The sequence below is a fragment of the Eulemur rufifrons genome, chromosome 6 (assembly GCF_041146395.1).
Source record: "Eulemur rufifrons isolate Redbay chromosome 6, OSU_ERuf_1, whole genome shotgun sequence".
In the NCBI taxonomy this organism is placed as follows: domain Eukaryota; kingdom Metazoa; phylum Chordata; class Mammalia; order Primates; family Lemuridae; genus Eulemur; species Eulemur rufifrons.
Window position 1 is genome coordinate 94,730,147 of NC_090988.1, and position 16,102 is coordinate 94,746,248.

Here is a 16,102-nt window from a genome sequence, read left to right on the forward strand (position 1 = left end):
CCAGACCAGCCATACCTAAAGTTTCCATATTCTGTGCATATCTTGGCTACATTAATGGCAATTGCTTGACCAGCCAAAGGGTAGGTCCTGGCCTAGGGGTGAAGAAACAAGCACTGTGGCTAAGCTCTACCTTGAATTAGCTGTGTGTCCTTGGAAAAGTCCCTTGCCCTCTCTGGGAGAGAAGGATGTTCAAATATACCTCCAAAAGGTCCTTTCCATGTAATACAGTACAGAGAATAAGAGTAGGGCCAGTGGGACCAAAGAGACCAGAATTCAATTCTCAGCCTTACCCCACCTAGAAGGCCTTCGCCTCGGACATGCTTCACTTCTCTGAGTCTCAGCTTCCCCAGCTGTGATCAAAGATCTTGGTGCCATCCTCACTCAGCTGCAGTAAGCAAAGGCGGGTCAGCATGTTGTTTATAAACCGAAAAAGCTTTGTGCAAACGTGTAACCACCGCCATTTCCGCTATTATCTCCCATTTGTTCCCAGGCTCTCTGAACACGATGTCCACCGCTCCTGCCAGCAATGGGGTGTTTGTCGTCATCCCGCCCAGCAATGCCAGTGGCCTCCACCCACCTCCAGCCATTCTGCCCACCTCCATGTGCCAGCCTCCGGGGATCATGCAGTTCGAGGAGCCACCACTGGGGACACAGACACCAAGGGCCACCCAGCCGCCTGATCTGCGACCCGTGGAGACTTTCCTGACGGGAGAGCCCAAAGCTTTAGGGGTAAGAACAGCCTTTCCACCTGACCCGAGGCGCAGGTGGTGAGTGCCCGGCACCGGAGCACTCATGCACAGCTTGGAGAGGGAAGCAGGCCGCTGACACATACTTAGTGAGGACTCAAGGATTCAGCCACACACCAGATAGACAAGGACGCTTCCCCCATGGAGAGCAAGCCAGTAAACAAGTGACTAAGATACTTCCAAACAGGGGAATGAGGTAGGAAGTTATGGATAGGGAGCGGCAACACTGGCAAAGGTGGACAGAAAGTTCTCTCTGGAGAGATGACGTTTAAGCTAAAACCCAGATGCTGAGTTGAAGTCAGCCCAGGGAAGATCTGGTGGAGGGGGTCTGAAGGGTTCACCAGGTAGAAGGAATATCAGCTGCAAAGGCCTTGAGGTGGGAATGAGTGTGGCTGCTCAAGAAAGAGCTAGAAGGGCCACATGGCTGGAATGTAATGAGCAAAGGAAGGAGGGAGATGAGAGGAAGGTGGCCTCGTGGCAGGTGAAAGCCAGCTCCTATAGGGCTGACAGTGCATGAGAGATGTCCTCTAAGCTCTCTCAATCTCAGATGGCCTTGAGATATTGGTATCTGGGAAGGAATAAAATATTAGATAGATACATACACACTCATACTCACTTGTGTATGTGTGTACTGATAAAAAGAAAAGCTTTACACAAATTAAATTTAACAGAGTTTATTTGAGCAAAGAATGATTCATGAAGCCAGCAGCACTTAGAACCAGAAGAGCTTCAAGAGAGTTCCATCCAGCAGTGTGAGCAACAAGCTTCTATAGGCCGAACATGGAAGCGAAGTAGAGAAATGTCGCGCCGCAGTTGCCAGCAAGTACGACACGACCAGTTGGAGTTCTTCCAGCAGTAGTTTAATGAGGCACCTACAACAGTTACATGGCGAGAGACCTCGAACAGGAAATGCAAGCTGCTTTTATAGCCCCGGATAGGTGTGTCCCACAAGCGTGTCCCACAGGGATAGGTGGAGGGCCTGACTATGCATGTCCTGGGCGGATACACTAGGAGGCCTAGACCGCTCCCCACAGCTCCCCCTTTTGTTTTTGCCTCATGGTGAACGGAAGCCCCAGTCCGGATCTAGGGTCACAGTTCACCAAGGGGCGTATGGTCACCACTCTTCAGTGCAATGAGCGAGAGCTCATGAAGGTGCAAGGGCTGACCACAAAACAGGGGTCGCGCGCCCTTCCCGGTGCAATGGGGACAAGCCCTCGGGGTGCAAGGGCCACGCCATGCTGTCAAGGGGAAAAGCGGTAGTTGCCGTCCGTATGTAACATGCTTATCCACACTCCAGGAGGAGAGCCCTCATGAAGGGCAGCAAAGGCTTGAGCCATGACCACTCGATCCCTTTGTTGCTGCCAACGGACACGCATGAGCATCCAGAACACGAGGCCAAAAAGCAAGACATCCCAGCAGGCCCAGGGATCCAAGACCTGACCATTCCCGAACCCCGTGTAGAAGCGACAAAAAGGTGGGGAGGAGGCCATCAGTAAGCATAGGATCTAACCGGGTAGAATTAATATGGGTGATTTCTAGTTGTAACTGAGTGGCTAGCTTGGAGAAATTGGCAGACCAAGAGCCCTGTAACAGCCGAGAAAGCTCTTTAGAGATTGGCCGCCTGGGAAAGGTTAGAATATGGGACCGAAGTAATACACAATCCCGGCAGTCGTCGCTCGCAACCAAGCTGGGCGAGCTGTACCAAACTGTCCACCTGTTCTTGAACCAAGTCCACACGTTGATTTAGGAGCATAATCCCTCCCGCCAGGTGTGAGTTGATAGAGCTTTGTGTGTCCAAGGCAGTTGCTACCGTTGCTGACAGGTTATTTAGGACCTGTGCCGTTTGTACGGCGCCCGCCGCCGCGATCGAAGCGGCGGTAAGGGCCGCAGCGGAGGCCGCTGCAATAGCAAAGACAAGAGCTGTCACGCCAAAGTCCCTACGATGTCGAAAGAGAACCAACGAATCCGGTGCGTCAACCGGCCAGGGGACGTACCGGGGCATGCGTGCAACCACGGCCATCCTGTGTTCTGAGGCATTCCAGCAACGTGTATACATGCAGTTTACGGTTGAGCAGTTAAGGGTGGCCGTATGGTTTTCCAGGCGGGCCACAATCCAGATGAATGGAGGCCAGAGACAAACAGGCGTGGGACCGAAGGTCACGTTGGAAAACTGAGCGCCTGACGCAGCGGTCTCAAATGTTCACAGTTTTGTGTAACGCAGGCCACATCCCTGTCACAAAAGTCCCATTAGCAAAGGTCCCGTTGCGGGGACGCGGCCGGTCCACCCAAGCACCCGTCTGGTTGGCAAGAAGTATACAGGACAGGTTGCCGTTAGTCGGGATAATGGTAGTAAAGCACAAGGACCCAGCAAGGATATAGGATTCATTGCCGGGAACCGCTCCAGACTCGTTGGACCACGGGAGGTAGGGAAGTCCTAGGGAAGCATTGGTAATAAAGAACCGGGGGAATATCTGCGAATCATGAGACACCGGCAGGGGTCTCGGGAATACAGGCAGGATGGCCCAACGATGTTTCGCCCTGGACAGCACTCCCAGGGCGAGGAGGGTCATGGTCAGGGAAAACAGAATCCGCCACAACAGCATCGTCGTCAGGAGCCGGTGAGGAAGCAGCAGGATGACTGAGGCGTCGCGTGAGGCGTGTCGGAACCCAGATAGGGTCCGGGGCGTCCTGTGGAAAAACACAAACAGCTCCCCTGGATCTGCTGAGAATCAGATCCGGTCCTTTCCATTGATTACAAAGCACATCTTTCCACATCACCCGCTCGGAAAGGGGGGGGCCAGGATCCACATGGCGATCTGCCGCCGAGCGACCACGGTCATCCAGCAGCAAAAAATTTAAAGTATATAGAGTAAGAGATAGGGCAGATTTGGGAGACCTGCCACCGCCCAAAGCCCCAGCCTCCCCCTTTTGTTTTTGTAAGTAGACTTTGATTGTGCCATGGGCGCGTTCTACAATGCCCTGGGCCTGGGGGTTATAGGGCAAGCCAGTGCGATGGGTAACGCCGAGACGGCGGCAAAATTGTTGAAAGGCCCGGGAAGTATAGGCCGGGCCGTTATCAGTCTTAAGGACCTCAGGCTTGCCCCAGGCAGCCCATGCTTCTAGACAGTGCGTGACGACATGACAGATGTACCTCCCCCGCCATCAACTGGTGGGGGAGGGGCGGAGGCATACGGAGGCGGGCGATAACGCTCCGCCTCATACGCGGCCACCGCCTCCTCCAAGTCCGCCTTATCGGCCGGAGAAAGCTCCGCCTCCCTCTCGCGAGACGAGGAAGAAGAGCAGGACAAAGAAGAAGAAGAAGAAGAAGAAGACAGACGGAGGGCGGCCATTTTACAAGCCACGTCCTCCCTAGATAACGGGCCGGGCAACGGGCGTCCCCGTCGCCTTCCTGAGCGCCCTTCCTTGAGGGCGGCTCCCCGCTTTTCTTCTGACCGGGTTCTCGAACGCCCCGGCCGGTCCAGACCACCCTTATCCCTTTCTGACATACTATCTTGATAGTCACTCAGAGCCTGCTGCCCCTGCTGCACTTGAATACTACAAGGAGAGTCCTCTAGGCAGGTGCGCACCAATGCCCAAATAGGAAGGACGCACTCTCGAAGGAGCCCAGTAGCATGGGCACAGCGAAGGTCCTTCTCTAATTTATCCCAGCTCGGAACGGTGAAAGAGCCCGAGTGGAGAAACCATGGTGCCACACGATCTACTTCCTGCATAAAATGCCGTAAGACACGCTCGGGGATTTTCAACTCTCGTGCAGCCAAAAGCTCCTGTAGAGCACGGAGCAGCTGGGCGCTCGGGGAATTTCCCATAGTGAAGCACGATCAAAGGTGGGGGTCCAACTCTACCTCTACTACTGCGGTTCTGAACTCACCTCTAATGAGGTCGTCTCCGCCTGGTGCGAGAGTTCCCGGGTTTCGGCACCACTTGTCGCGCCGCAGTTGCCAGCAAGTACGACACGACCAGTTGGAGTTCTTCCAGCAGTAGTTTAATGAGGCACCTACAACAGTTACATGGCGAGAGACCTCGAACAGGAAATGCAAGCTGCTTTTATAGCCCCGGATAGGTGTGTCCCACAAGCGTGTCCCACAGGGATAGGTGGAGGGCCTGACTATGCATGTCCTGGGCGGATACACTAGGAGGCCTAGACCGCTCCCCACAGAGAAATCCCCTGATTGGCTACAGCTGGGTGTCTGCCTTATTTACGCCAGATGTGATGAGTCATTTGCCTTATTTGAGCATGCTCTGATCAGTTAGCTGAAGTTTGGCTGTTTGTGATAGGCTGAAACCCAGCTATTTGTTACAAAAAACATACTCCTAGTTAGGTTTCAATTTGTTTACATACTGTTAGGTTGCAGTTTGTTACATAGGAACCCAAAGTACAGAGGCAGGCTAATGGACTCCTGTTTATTTCATTATACGCGCGCACACACACACACACACACACACACGTACACATATGTATCTATTCTTCAGTTTGTCTCTTGGCTTCAGTTTCTCCAAGTGGAAGACGAAAACATAGGCAATGGTGATGATGATGACAGTGATGGTGATGACAGCTCCTATTTATTGGCGCTGAGAGATGCATGCATTATCTCGATAGATTCTCAGCACCACCTTGTAAGACACAGATCACAGTTCCATTGGATGGATTAGGAAACTGAGATTTGTCAAGGTTAATTCACTTGTCCAAGGCTACAGAGCTGCTAAGTGGCATCCTATAACCGAGGATGACCTGTCCGTAAAGTTCTGCTTTTGACCTCTCTACTCTGTGGCATCCAGGACCTCTGGCTCAACCGTGATGAAAGTTAGCATTCTGTCCAAAAAGCTACACCACATCCGTGGTCCAGGAGGGGACTGGAGACAGTGCAGAGGGGGTTATCAATTGCTGGAATCCTAAAACCTCAGAGTAGACCCTGGGAACAAATGATCCCCCCAAAGTTATCTGATGAGACAAATACAAATTGCTGAAAAACATGAAACGTGGAAAATATAAATAACTGTGAGGGAATGCCACCCAGTGAGAACACCAGCTTTGGAGTTAGCCAGCCTGCCACTTCATAGCTGGGAGACCTCAGGCAAGTTACTGAACATCTCTGAGCCTCGGTTTCCTCATCTCCAAAATTAGGATGATAATACCTACCTCATCATGTTGAGATTAAATGAGATCATGTCTCTAAAACCCCCAGCACAGTGCTTAGCGTGGACAGGCATTTGACAAGCGGCAGCTGCCGTCTTCCAAGGAGTCATCGCAGTGGCTGCTGTGGTCTAGTAGCAGGGGGAAACCTACGAGGAAAGAAGAGTGACGTTGGCACCTGGGATGCCGTGCCACATGAGGACACTGACGGGATGACAGACATGCAGCCGAAGGGAGAAGGAGACGGAAGATTTGAGGGGTCACGCCCATAGAAATCCAAATTCTTAGCATTCATGTTGAAAAGGGATATGTATTCCACGTGACCCCAAGAATGCAATTCCAGCTATTCCCAGCCAGAAGTGCCCATAAAAGGACTGCGCTGGTTTGGGGGGTGGTGACCACTGGTCACTGAAGGAACCCTTCTGAAAGTAACGCAGCTGTAAGGGCCGCTGGACAAGGCAGAGGCTGGATTTAGGGGTCTTCAACATCTCTCGCAGCTCAGTTCCAGAATTCAATAGTTACCAAAAACATTGCAATATTTTTGCAATGTGGCAGAACTCACCAGAAGCCTACCCGTCCCTACCCTTGGGAAAACCATCCCACTTCTGGGACTAGATAAGAGGGAGGCCAGTAAACCAACTCTCAAATCATCATCATCATCATCCAAGTTGAGATTTCAGCTGGGCAGGAAGCAGCGGCAGCACAGGGACCAGTGATAGGCGTTGAAATTGAAAGGTGCTGGAGGAGGAGGTGCTGGCTGCGGGCTGCAAGGTATCAGGGCACCAGGAAGGGCAGGTGAGGCATTCGGTGCAGGGAATGTGAGTCCTTGAACCGAGGCCTGAGAAGACCAGGTAGCCGCGCGGAGGGATGCCGCAGATCCGCGGGTCAGGACACAAAGCAGGAGGCAGCCCGGCTGGGAGCCGTGCCCTGTGGCTCCCGCAGGCTGCGGGAAACTGGCTTCCTTCTTGAAACTGTCTTTTATGGTCGCTCTGACGGTGCCGCCTCCAAAGACTGGAACGTGAGCCTTTTCCCCGTCGCTGACGGAAGCTGGGGGACGGCGGCCGGCAGGGGGCGGTGTGGAGCCGGCCGCGCGGCTGAGCCCTCGCTCCCCTCCGCAGACGGTGCAGATCCTCGTGGGCCTCATCCACCTGGGCTTCGGCAGCGTGCTGCTCCTGGTCCGCCGCGGCCGCGTGGGGATGCTGTTCATCGAAGGCGGCGTCCCCTTCTGGGGTGGAGCCTGCGTGAGTGCCGGGGCCATGGCGGGGGGGAGGGGGGTCTGCCCAGGCTCACCTCTGCCCCCTGCGCCCACCCCCACCATGCTCCTGAGCACAGCCCCTCCCAGGTAGGGCCCTGGAGGCACTTCCTAGAAGAATTGGAGTCTAAATCTAACTCCGTACAGCAAACCTCATCACAAACCCAAGCCTGACTCCTCTCCTATGTACCGACAGCCCCCAGCAAGCAGCCAGAGGAGGCCGGCTAAAAGGATGGGATGAAGGGGGTGGGGGCCGGCTCCTAACCACCTGTACTCCTGGGATCCTAAGCCTCGCCCCCTGCATCCAAACCCCACCTGCAGAAACCCTTCGGCTCCCCTGGGTGGGTCCCAGCCCTCCATGAGATCCATGGCGTGGGAGTTGGAGCAGCTCTGAAGCCCCTGAGCCTATTCCTCTGGCCACACGCCGGCCAACCTGGCAGCTGGAGCCAGGGTGAGCAGGTTGCTGTCGTCTCCAACATGGAGAGAGCGCTGCAGTGTTTACAAGGTGAACGCTGGCGTTTGCACTTCACCCGCATCACCAGAGCCACCAGCAGCCGGGGTGAAGCACAGCCTTTGGGGTCCGGCCGGTGGGGCCTGAATGCCAGCTCCACCGTGTGATACCATCGGGTCCCTTAGGCAAGTCACTGACCCCCAGGCCTCAACTTCCTCATCTAAAAATTGGGTTCGTAGATCTGGCTCTGCCTCCCGCATAGTTTGCTGAGGAAATCAAGAGATAACGCACGTGGAGGCTGACGACTAGCCCTAAAATCCTGCACCAAACGGTGACTGACAATTCCCTTTTTGGAGGAAACGTCAGAGATTTGCATGAGAGCAGCCTCCACTGAGCGAGTGTTGGTTCCAGAGCCAGAGCACAGCGACTTTGTTCCCTTGCCCAGACTGCCCCCAGCAAGAGCCAAAACCCCCAAAGTGGTACCCAGGGAGGCCGCATTGCTGACCCACCACAGCTGGGCCAGGATGGTCACCAGGCCATGCTTAGGGACAAGCTCTGGCCCTTTGAATGAACCACAGTGACCCAAAGTTGGAAAATGTTGGCAAGTGGGAGAGCCTAAGGGGGAAATCACAACAGAAAGAAACAAAGGTGTCACATCTTCTCTGAGCTCCCTCCTACCAGACTTTATCACAAAACATTTGCAGTAAAGATTTCAAAAATGGGGGAAGAAAAAGACAAAAATCTGCTTTTCCATCTCAGAAGACATCAGGGTCAGGGAACCCTGGCAGGACACATGTGAGCTCCAACATTTAATCACTCAGTCAGATCTCCACATCGCTGACCTCTGGGGATTCCCGAAAGTATAGGGGTGTTATGTGCTTTTATTTTATTATGTGCATTTTTTGTAGAAAGGGGGCTCATAGTTTTTCTCAGAAGCTCAAAGGAGTTCTTAGTTGAAAATTCCCAAAATTCCAGGATGGGAAGATAATTAGGCACAGAAGGAAAGTGGCAGGACAGATGGAACGCGGTCTCTGTGTGACCTGAACAAATCACTGCCTCTCTCTGGGGCTCAGCTTCTTTATCTAGAAGACATAATGTCTGTCTCCAGCCCCAAGACCTGAATTCTAGATCCAACTGCCATCCTGACATCTCCACTTGATGCTGAAGAGGAAACTCACTATGTCAAAGCCAAACTCTTGATTTCCACCCTGTTCTTCCCCTCGTCCCCCCATCTCAGCAATGGCCCCTCCAGCCGCCCACCTGCCAAAGCGGAACACACCCCAAGAATCATCCTTGGCTCTCACTTCAGTCTTTCCAGCAGGTCCCATCGGCTCACCCTCCAAGCATAGGCTGGATTTGCCCACTTTCCCCCTCCGCCTCCATGGCTGCCACCCTGATCCACACCACCTGGACATCTGTAGTGGCTCCTTCCTGGTCCTCTCTGTCTCTGTGTCACCCCAGGGCCTCCCCCAGCCCTGACTGTCCCCGTGATCTCTCCAGCACAGCAGCTGAGAGCAAGCCTGCTAAGCATGGGGCCCAGAGCTGGCACAGCACTGGGTGATGCCATTCTCTCAGTCAAGCTGCTGGCAGGGCAGCCCAGATTCCCCATTCGAGGCACCTGCCAAGTGCACAGGCCCATGATGCCGGTGATTGGGAGCCATCTTGGAGGCCAGCCTCTGCGCCCCTCGTAACCTGCCGTTGGCATCCCAGCTCAGAGAGGCCTCCTCTGACCCCCACCCCACCTCAGGCAGCGACCCCCAGCACTTCATCACAGCTCTGATCACCACTATCCGTACATTTCTTCACTTTCATTTGCTAAATGTCAGTCTTCCCCGGTTAGAATACAAGCCACGAAAGCAGGGATCTCTCGCCTTCGTCGACTCTGCTATGTCCCTGGCACGTAACTGCCTCTCAGTAAACGTTTGATGAGTGAATATTTGAAGGAACAATGCCTTTCCCATGAGGCTCTGATGACATGATGTCAATGGAAACACTTGCCTTGAGAGCCACAGCCCTAGTTCCCTCCCGGGGCTTCTAGAAAGCAGGGGACACCCTTACAGAGAGACCCCAACGTGCCTGGCTGGGAGACAGAGAAGGCGGCATCTGGGCGGCTGTGCTGCCCTCTCTTTGGCACCCCCCAGTGTCACCAGGCATAGTGTGCCCTGCCCAGGGCCCCAGCCGAAGCCTCACTGGGTCCCCTCTTCCCCACACAGTTCATCATCTCTGGGTCCCTCTCCGTGGCAGCCGAGAAGAACCGCACCAGCTGCCTGGTAAGTTTGAACCAGTGGTCCCCGGGGCCGGGGCCGGGGCTGGGGCCACCGCTGAATCCCACTCTGCTCTGCTCCTTCCTCCCGCTCACTCATGCGGCTCACACAGCCAGCACTTCCTGGGGGCCTGCTGAGTGCCAGTGGGGGGCAGCCCCCAGGCAAACCAGACACAGACCAGACCGTGCAGCAGACAGAGAGGAGGAGGAGGACTCTCTCAGTATACAATGAGGGGTGGAAAGTGAGGGTCCAGGGATAATATGCTCAGGGTCGTTCCGAGAAAGGAAAGATGCAAGAAGACCTCCTGGAAGAGCAGACAGCCATGCTGGGCCTCGGTGGGCAGGGAGGACTCAGACATGCAAGGGGCGTGGGCACGGTTGCTATGGAAACCATGCATGGCTCCACTGGACCAGGGCAAATGTTTGGGAAGGAAAGTGGAAAGAAATTGGATGGAGAGATGTGCTGTGGCCTCGAGGAAGGCTCCGGTGCCTTCTGCTGACAGCAGGGAGGTGACGGAGGTGTCTGAACGGGACAGCATCAGCATCGTGCCAGGCTCAGAGAATGTGGCAGTGAAGGTCATGGCGCTTACCCTTCTGGTGCTTGGCAAGATGCCCAGAAGCAAACTAACAAATAAGATAGCTTTGGAGCATGAAAAATGCTGAAGGGAAGCAGACAGGATAACGTGAGAGTCATTCTGCTTGGCTGGGACAGTCTGGGGTCCCTGAGCAGGGCTCACTGAGTGGAGACCTCCCAGTTCAGACGGCGGCAGCCACAGAGGAGCCTCGTCGGGGAATCACATGGGCCCGGGAGAGGGGCCGGAGCACTGGGCCATCAAGGACAAGAGGCAGCGTGGAAGGGACTGAGCTGGGAGGGAGGGGGCAGGAGGTGACTCAGAGACTAAATGCCAAGTGTAGAATGTATTTTAAGGGCGAAGAGCAGCTACTGAGGTTTACGCTGGGGAGTCCTTGCCCTGTTTCAATGCCTGAGCGCTGTCCCGGGTGCTGGGGCAGAGGGTGAGTCGTGGACGGGCAGGACTGGGAGCCTCAGGACCCCACCCAGTGCCTCCCGGCTGCAAACGCCAGGAAGGCAGAGACCTGACTGACTGCCCCTGCACTCACAGCACCTGCGTGGTGTCTGGCATGCAGTAGGTGCTCACTCAAGGCCTGTTGAATTAACTAATAAATCGATAGCCTGTGAGGCTGCACTGGTCTCAGTGACTTCTTGGCTGTCATTTAAAAAGAAGAATCGGTATTTTTGAACTTGGATGGGCCCACCCCAGAGTGGTTTCCCCCTTTAAGGCCAGGGCAGTTTAACCACAAGGCTCCAGCTACTGGGTCACAAGAGTGTCAGGTTCTGGCTGCATGGGGATAGTGACCCCAGGGTGGCTGCCTGGGCCACCCCCAGAATCATGTGTCCTGCATGCTTTTGGGACATTGAAGTCCTCGGCCTCTCAGTGAGGGCCTGGCCCACCTGACTTCAGGCCCTCAGCACCTGCCTCTCTCCTCACCCCTGCCCCGTGCCGCCCACCCCTATGCCGCTGACCCTGGGGTCTGCAATGCTTGCTCTGCTGGTTGCTGCCCGGTTCCTCATGGAAGTGACCTGAGCCCCTCTCAGTGCCCACAGCAAAGGGGCCCCTGACCCGTACCCCTGGGACAGGCCTCAGCCGCAGCTGTACCTACAGAATGCTTGCCGGGGAGAGGGGGCAGCCACAGAGGCCTGCCTCAAACCACACCTGCGGAGGCTGTGAAGGTCAGGCCCTTCTCCCTCCTCCTGAGCTCCCAGGGAAGGAGAAAAGGGAGGCAAGCAGTCAACAGAGACACAGGCACGTGCAGGGCAGCGCAGCCGCTGCCTCCTGGGCGGTGGAGGGAGGTGCTGGAGGCTGGGCGGACGAGCCACCACCTCTGTTCATCCTCCTTCTCTTCGCCTCTTCCCTCTGCTCCTGCCTCTCTCCCCGCTGCAGGTGAGGAGCAGCCTGGGTACCAACATCCTCAGCGCCATGGCAGCCTTTGCTGGGACAGCCATTCTGCTCATGGATTTTGGTGTCACTAACTGGGTGTGTTGTCCGGTATCCCCAGGAGTGGGAAAACCTGGAGAATGATAGAGCCGTGTCCAGGAGGGGGAGGGAGGCTCGAGTTTGCAGCAGCAGGGTGTTGGCAGGGCCAATAGACCCCATGAATATATGGACCCTCTAACCCTGCACCAAGGTGGGCATTGGGGGGACAGAGAGGCAGCCTGTAGGGTGAAGGGGAGGGTGCAGGACTGGAAGCAGGAAGTCTGGCTCCAGGCACAGGTGCATCTGGCTCTGTGACTTTGGGCAAGTTACCCTTGCTCAGGGCCCCCCTTGTTCTGGAACTCTTGGCTCACCTGGAGTGTGGGTTTGGTCACAGGATGTGGGCAGGAGCTATCTGGCCGTGCTCACTATCTTCACTGTCCTGGAGTTCTTCATTGCAGTCATCGCCACCCACTTTGGGTGCCAAGCCACGCGCGCCCAAGCCAACACAGTGAGTACCTTCACCCCCGCATCCCCTAAACCTGAGCCTCTGAGGAAGGCTGTTGGCCGGGAGGGCTCTCTGCCCCCAGCCCCTGGGACAGCGCCGCAATGAGCATCCCACTCGTACATCAGGGGACCCTAAGCGTCCTCACAGCTCAGTGAAGATGGAACTGTTCTCCTTGTGGCCATGGCGGGGGCAGGGGGGTTTGTCCAGCAGCAACAGACCCGCTGCCCTGCTGCAGAGCGGGAGGCCTGGGCTCGGGACGTGAGGGGCAGGGCTGTACCCAAAGGAGCAGACCTTCCAGGAGCGCCCGGGCCATGCAGGGCACAGAGCACATCACAGTGGGCAGCATGGCTGAGGCGGAAATTGAGCTTAGTTTCCAAGGAAATGGAGGACAGAGAGGGGCTGGAGGGGCGCTCATGGCAGGGGAGCCAGCCTGAGCAGGGAGGTGCTGCTTGGGGGCTGCACCCTGTGGGGGGTGGTATTGAAGGTCTTGGCAGGGGACTGAGCTGGGTTCAGGGAGCTCAATCAGGAGGATTTGTCCCATGCAAGGGCTGGGAGGGGGTGGGCAGCTGGGGGCTCCAGTCCAGGAAGCAGCAAGGAAGCCAGTGCTCCAGTGCAGGCAAGAGGGAGTGAACCCCTGAACCCCAGGATGGGGCATCCAGAGAGAAGAACACCAGAACGTCAGCTGCTAGAGAAACGAGACTTTTGTCTGTTTTGTTCGCTGCTGTACTCCCAAGGCCTGGGCCATCGTTGGCCCCAGTAAATGTTTTTTGAAATATTGGTCAAACAGATGACAGTTCGCTCAGACTTGCAGAATTCATTACCAGGGCGCTGTTCTCAGGGTGTCCACAAGGGGGCACTATGCTGCCGTAACGCCTCCCGCGTTGGGTTTTCTTTGCAGCCTGTGATTTTCCTGCCGAACGCCTTCAGCACGGACTTCAACATCCCGAGCCCGGCAGCCTCCCCGCCCCCTGCCTACGACAATGTGGCATATATACCCAAGGAGTCGTCCGAGTAGCAGGCTGGGAGTCGTGCGGGTTGGCGCCCAGCCTCTCCCCAGCCCACCCTGCTCCTTCCCCAGTGTTCCCCCACCCAGTCCACGCGCTGTGGCACCTGGGTGAGGCGTTCCCACACTCGTCCCCAGCAGTTTCCTTCCTAAAAGACGCTAGGTTGATGTCAAGGGTGCACGTCCTTCAGTCCCCAGAGCCCTGTCATCCTTCCAGGGCACAGAGGCTCTCCAGAGGACACACGTGTGAGCACAGTCATGGTCCCCCCACTCCCTGCGGAAACCTTCACTTTCTTGATCCGTAACGTGAAGTCGGGGTTGACCCCAGCCCTGCCCACCTCCCAAGGTAGGGGGTTCGCGGAGGAGGGCTGAAGCCAGCCCACTCCTCGGGTCAGCACGGACAGGTGCACAGTGAGCATGCGCGGGCCTCCCTTCCCCGCCCCCACAGCCTGAGGACAGGGCTGCCCCGAGGGGAACCAGGGGAGCTGGGCTGGGTCTCCCGCCAGACACAGCACAGAGGGAAATAAACAGTGTGGCTTAACTTTTGAGTTGGTCTCATTGCAGTGACTTTTTCTTTTTAACCTCAGGGGTTAGATAACCTAAGGGTCATCTCAGTGTATCAAAGGACTTTGGTAACTGTCCCGCTGTCACAGCACAGGGACACATCTGGGAGTGCTGGGTGCTGTGCTCTGTGTGGTGGGACCCGCACACCAATTCTGTCCCCACCTCAGCCCAAACAAGCAAGCGTCCATATCCCCACTCCACAGCTAAGGACGCTGAAGCTTAAAGAGGTTAAATCACACGCCCAAGGCCACCAAGCCAGTAAGAAGCAAGCTGGGATTTGAACCCAGCTCTGCCTAACGTCGGAGTCCATGCTCGTACCACGCAGGCTCTCCACAGGCTAAACCAAAGTGCTTTCCGCCAGCTCCTTTCCCTCCTTCCTTGTGTTTCGTCCCCATCCCAAAGACTGGGACTGGGCCACATTCCTCAGTGCCTCTTCTTCTTCATCTAGCAAACTCCTACTCCTCCTTCAAGACCCTTCAAGGTTGGCACCAGGAAGCTGCCATTTAAGGAGACATTCACCCCCAGGGTCAGCCAGGGCAGGGCAGGGGTGGGGGTTTCAATGGACTTTGGCTTTAAAAATCAAGAGAGGGAGGCCAGGCGCGGTGGCTCACACCTGTAATCCTAGCACTCTGGGAGGCCGAGGCGGGTGGATTGTTTGAGCTCAGGAGTTCGAGACCAGCCTGAGCAAGAACGAGACCTGATCTCTATTAAAAATAGAAAGAAATTAGCTGGACAACTAAAAATATAGAGAGAGAGAAAAAACTAGCCGGGCATAGTGGCGCATGCCTGTAGTCCCAGCTACTTGGGAGGCTGAGGCAGGAGGATCGCTTGAGCCCAGGAGTTTGAGGTTGCTGTGAGCTAGGCTGACACCACAGCACTTGAGCATGGGCAACAGAGCGAGACTCTGTCTCAAAAAAAAAAAAAAAATCAAGAGAGGAGACTTGAGGATTTAGGTCATTAAGTATAGAGTGGGTGGGATGTGCTTGAGGATTTAAGCCCAGTTTTAGGAGATTAAAGACATTTCAGAACTGAGGGGAGGGGTTTGAGGAGAAGGAGGGAGGAAGGGAGAAAGAGGAAGAGAGAGATTAGCCTCAGGCTGCGGTTACTGCCCTCTGTCCTCACTAAGTTCCTCAGGGGCAAAAAACCACAAAGCAGGGGGAATTAAAGAGCTGGGATGCTCCCTCACATCCCAGGCTGTCTCCTGGGGAAAGGGCAAGGGCCCTAGAGATGTCCCATGTCCAGACAGCATGGAGCCACACAGAGAGCAGAGCTGGCTGAGCACTGTGCGCTGTGACATGGGGTCCTGCACTCCCAGGTGGCGTGAGAGTCCCAGCATCCAAAAGCATCCTGTGCTTCCTGAGAGGCCCGTGGCCAGAGGTGTATTACATGAGACTGTAGCCTTGTAGCAAGTAAGAACAGGGAATAAGAGTGGGAACAGGGGCCACCACCAAGATCCCAGGAAGGACGAACTACCCCTCAGCAGATGCTAACAACAACAGATGCTGGCTTGTGGTTTGGAAGTCACGAGAAGTGACTGAGTTATCCTGAATTGGCAAAATCAAGTTCTCTACCACAGAGAGGAAACGGGAGGGAGAGAGATGATTGCCGTGAAGAAGATTGCTGAGAACCAGGCAGCATTACTAAGAGCAGTCAGCAAAGATCTAAATAAATGAAAGGATATATTAAATACTACATACACAGGCGGGAAAGCTCAATTTTGTTAACATGTCATTTATCTCCAAAATGTATTTGTAGATTCAATACAATCCCATTCAAAATTTCAGTTTATTTTGAGGGAAAGTGACAAGAAGCGAATTCTAACATTCATATGGAAATTAAAAGGATCTAAAAAAGCCAAGAAAATCTTAAAGAAAAACAAAGTTGGAGGACTCAAACTACCAGATTTTGAGACTTACTATAAAGCAAGAATTCAGACAACATCGTTTTAGCGCAAAAACTGACAAATAGACCAATGGAACAGAGAGCTCAGAAACAGACCCTCACGTATACAATCAATCTATGGCAAAGGTACCCACAATTAAGTAGAGAAAGGAAATTCTTTTTAAGAAACAGTGCTGGAGCAATTGGATATTGGTATAGAAAAAAAAAGAACCTTAATTCCTACCTCACACCATACATGAAAATGAATTCAGAATGGGTCATAGACCTAAA

At 54.7% G+C, this 16,102-nt stretch overlaps 1 protein-coding gene across 1 annotated transcript; it reads left to right on the top strand.

The window, feature by feature from the left end:
* The first annotated feature begins 504 nt into the window (after positions 1-504).
* On the top strand, positions 505-13,378 carry LOC138384558 (membrane-spanning 4-domains subfamily A member 15). Its single transcript, XM_069470079.1, has 6 exons — positions 505-729; positions 7,017-7,139; positions 9,815-9,871; positions 11,826-11,918; positions 12,253-12,366; positions 13,262-13,378. Exons 1-6 carry the CDS (start codon positions 505-507, stop codon positions 13,376-13,378), a joined length of 729 nt encoding a protein of 242 aa, XP_069326180.1.
* The last annotated feature ends 2,724 nt before the right edge of the window (positions 13,379-16,102 follow it).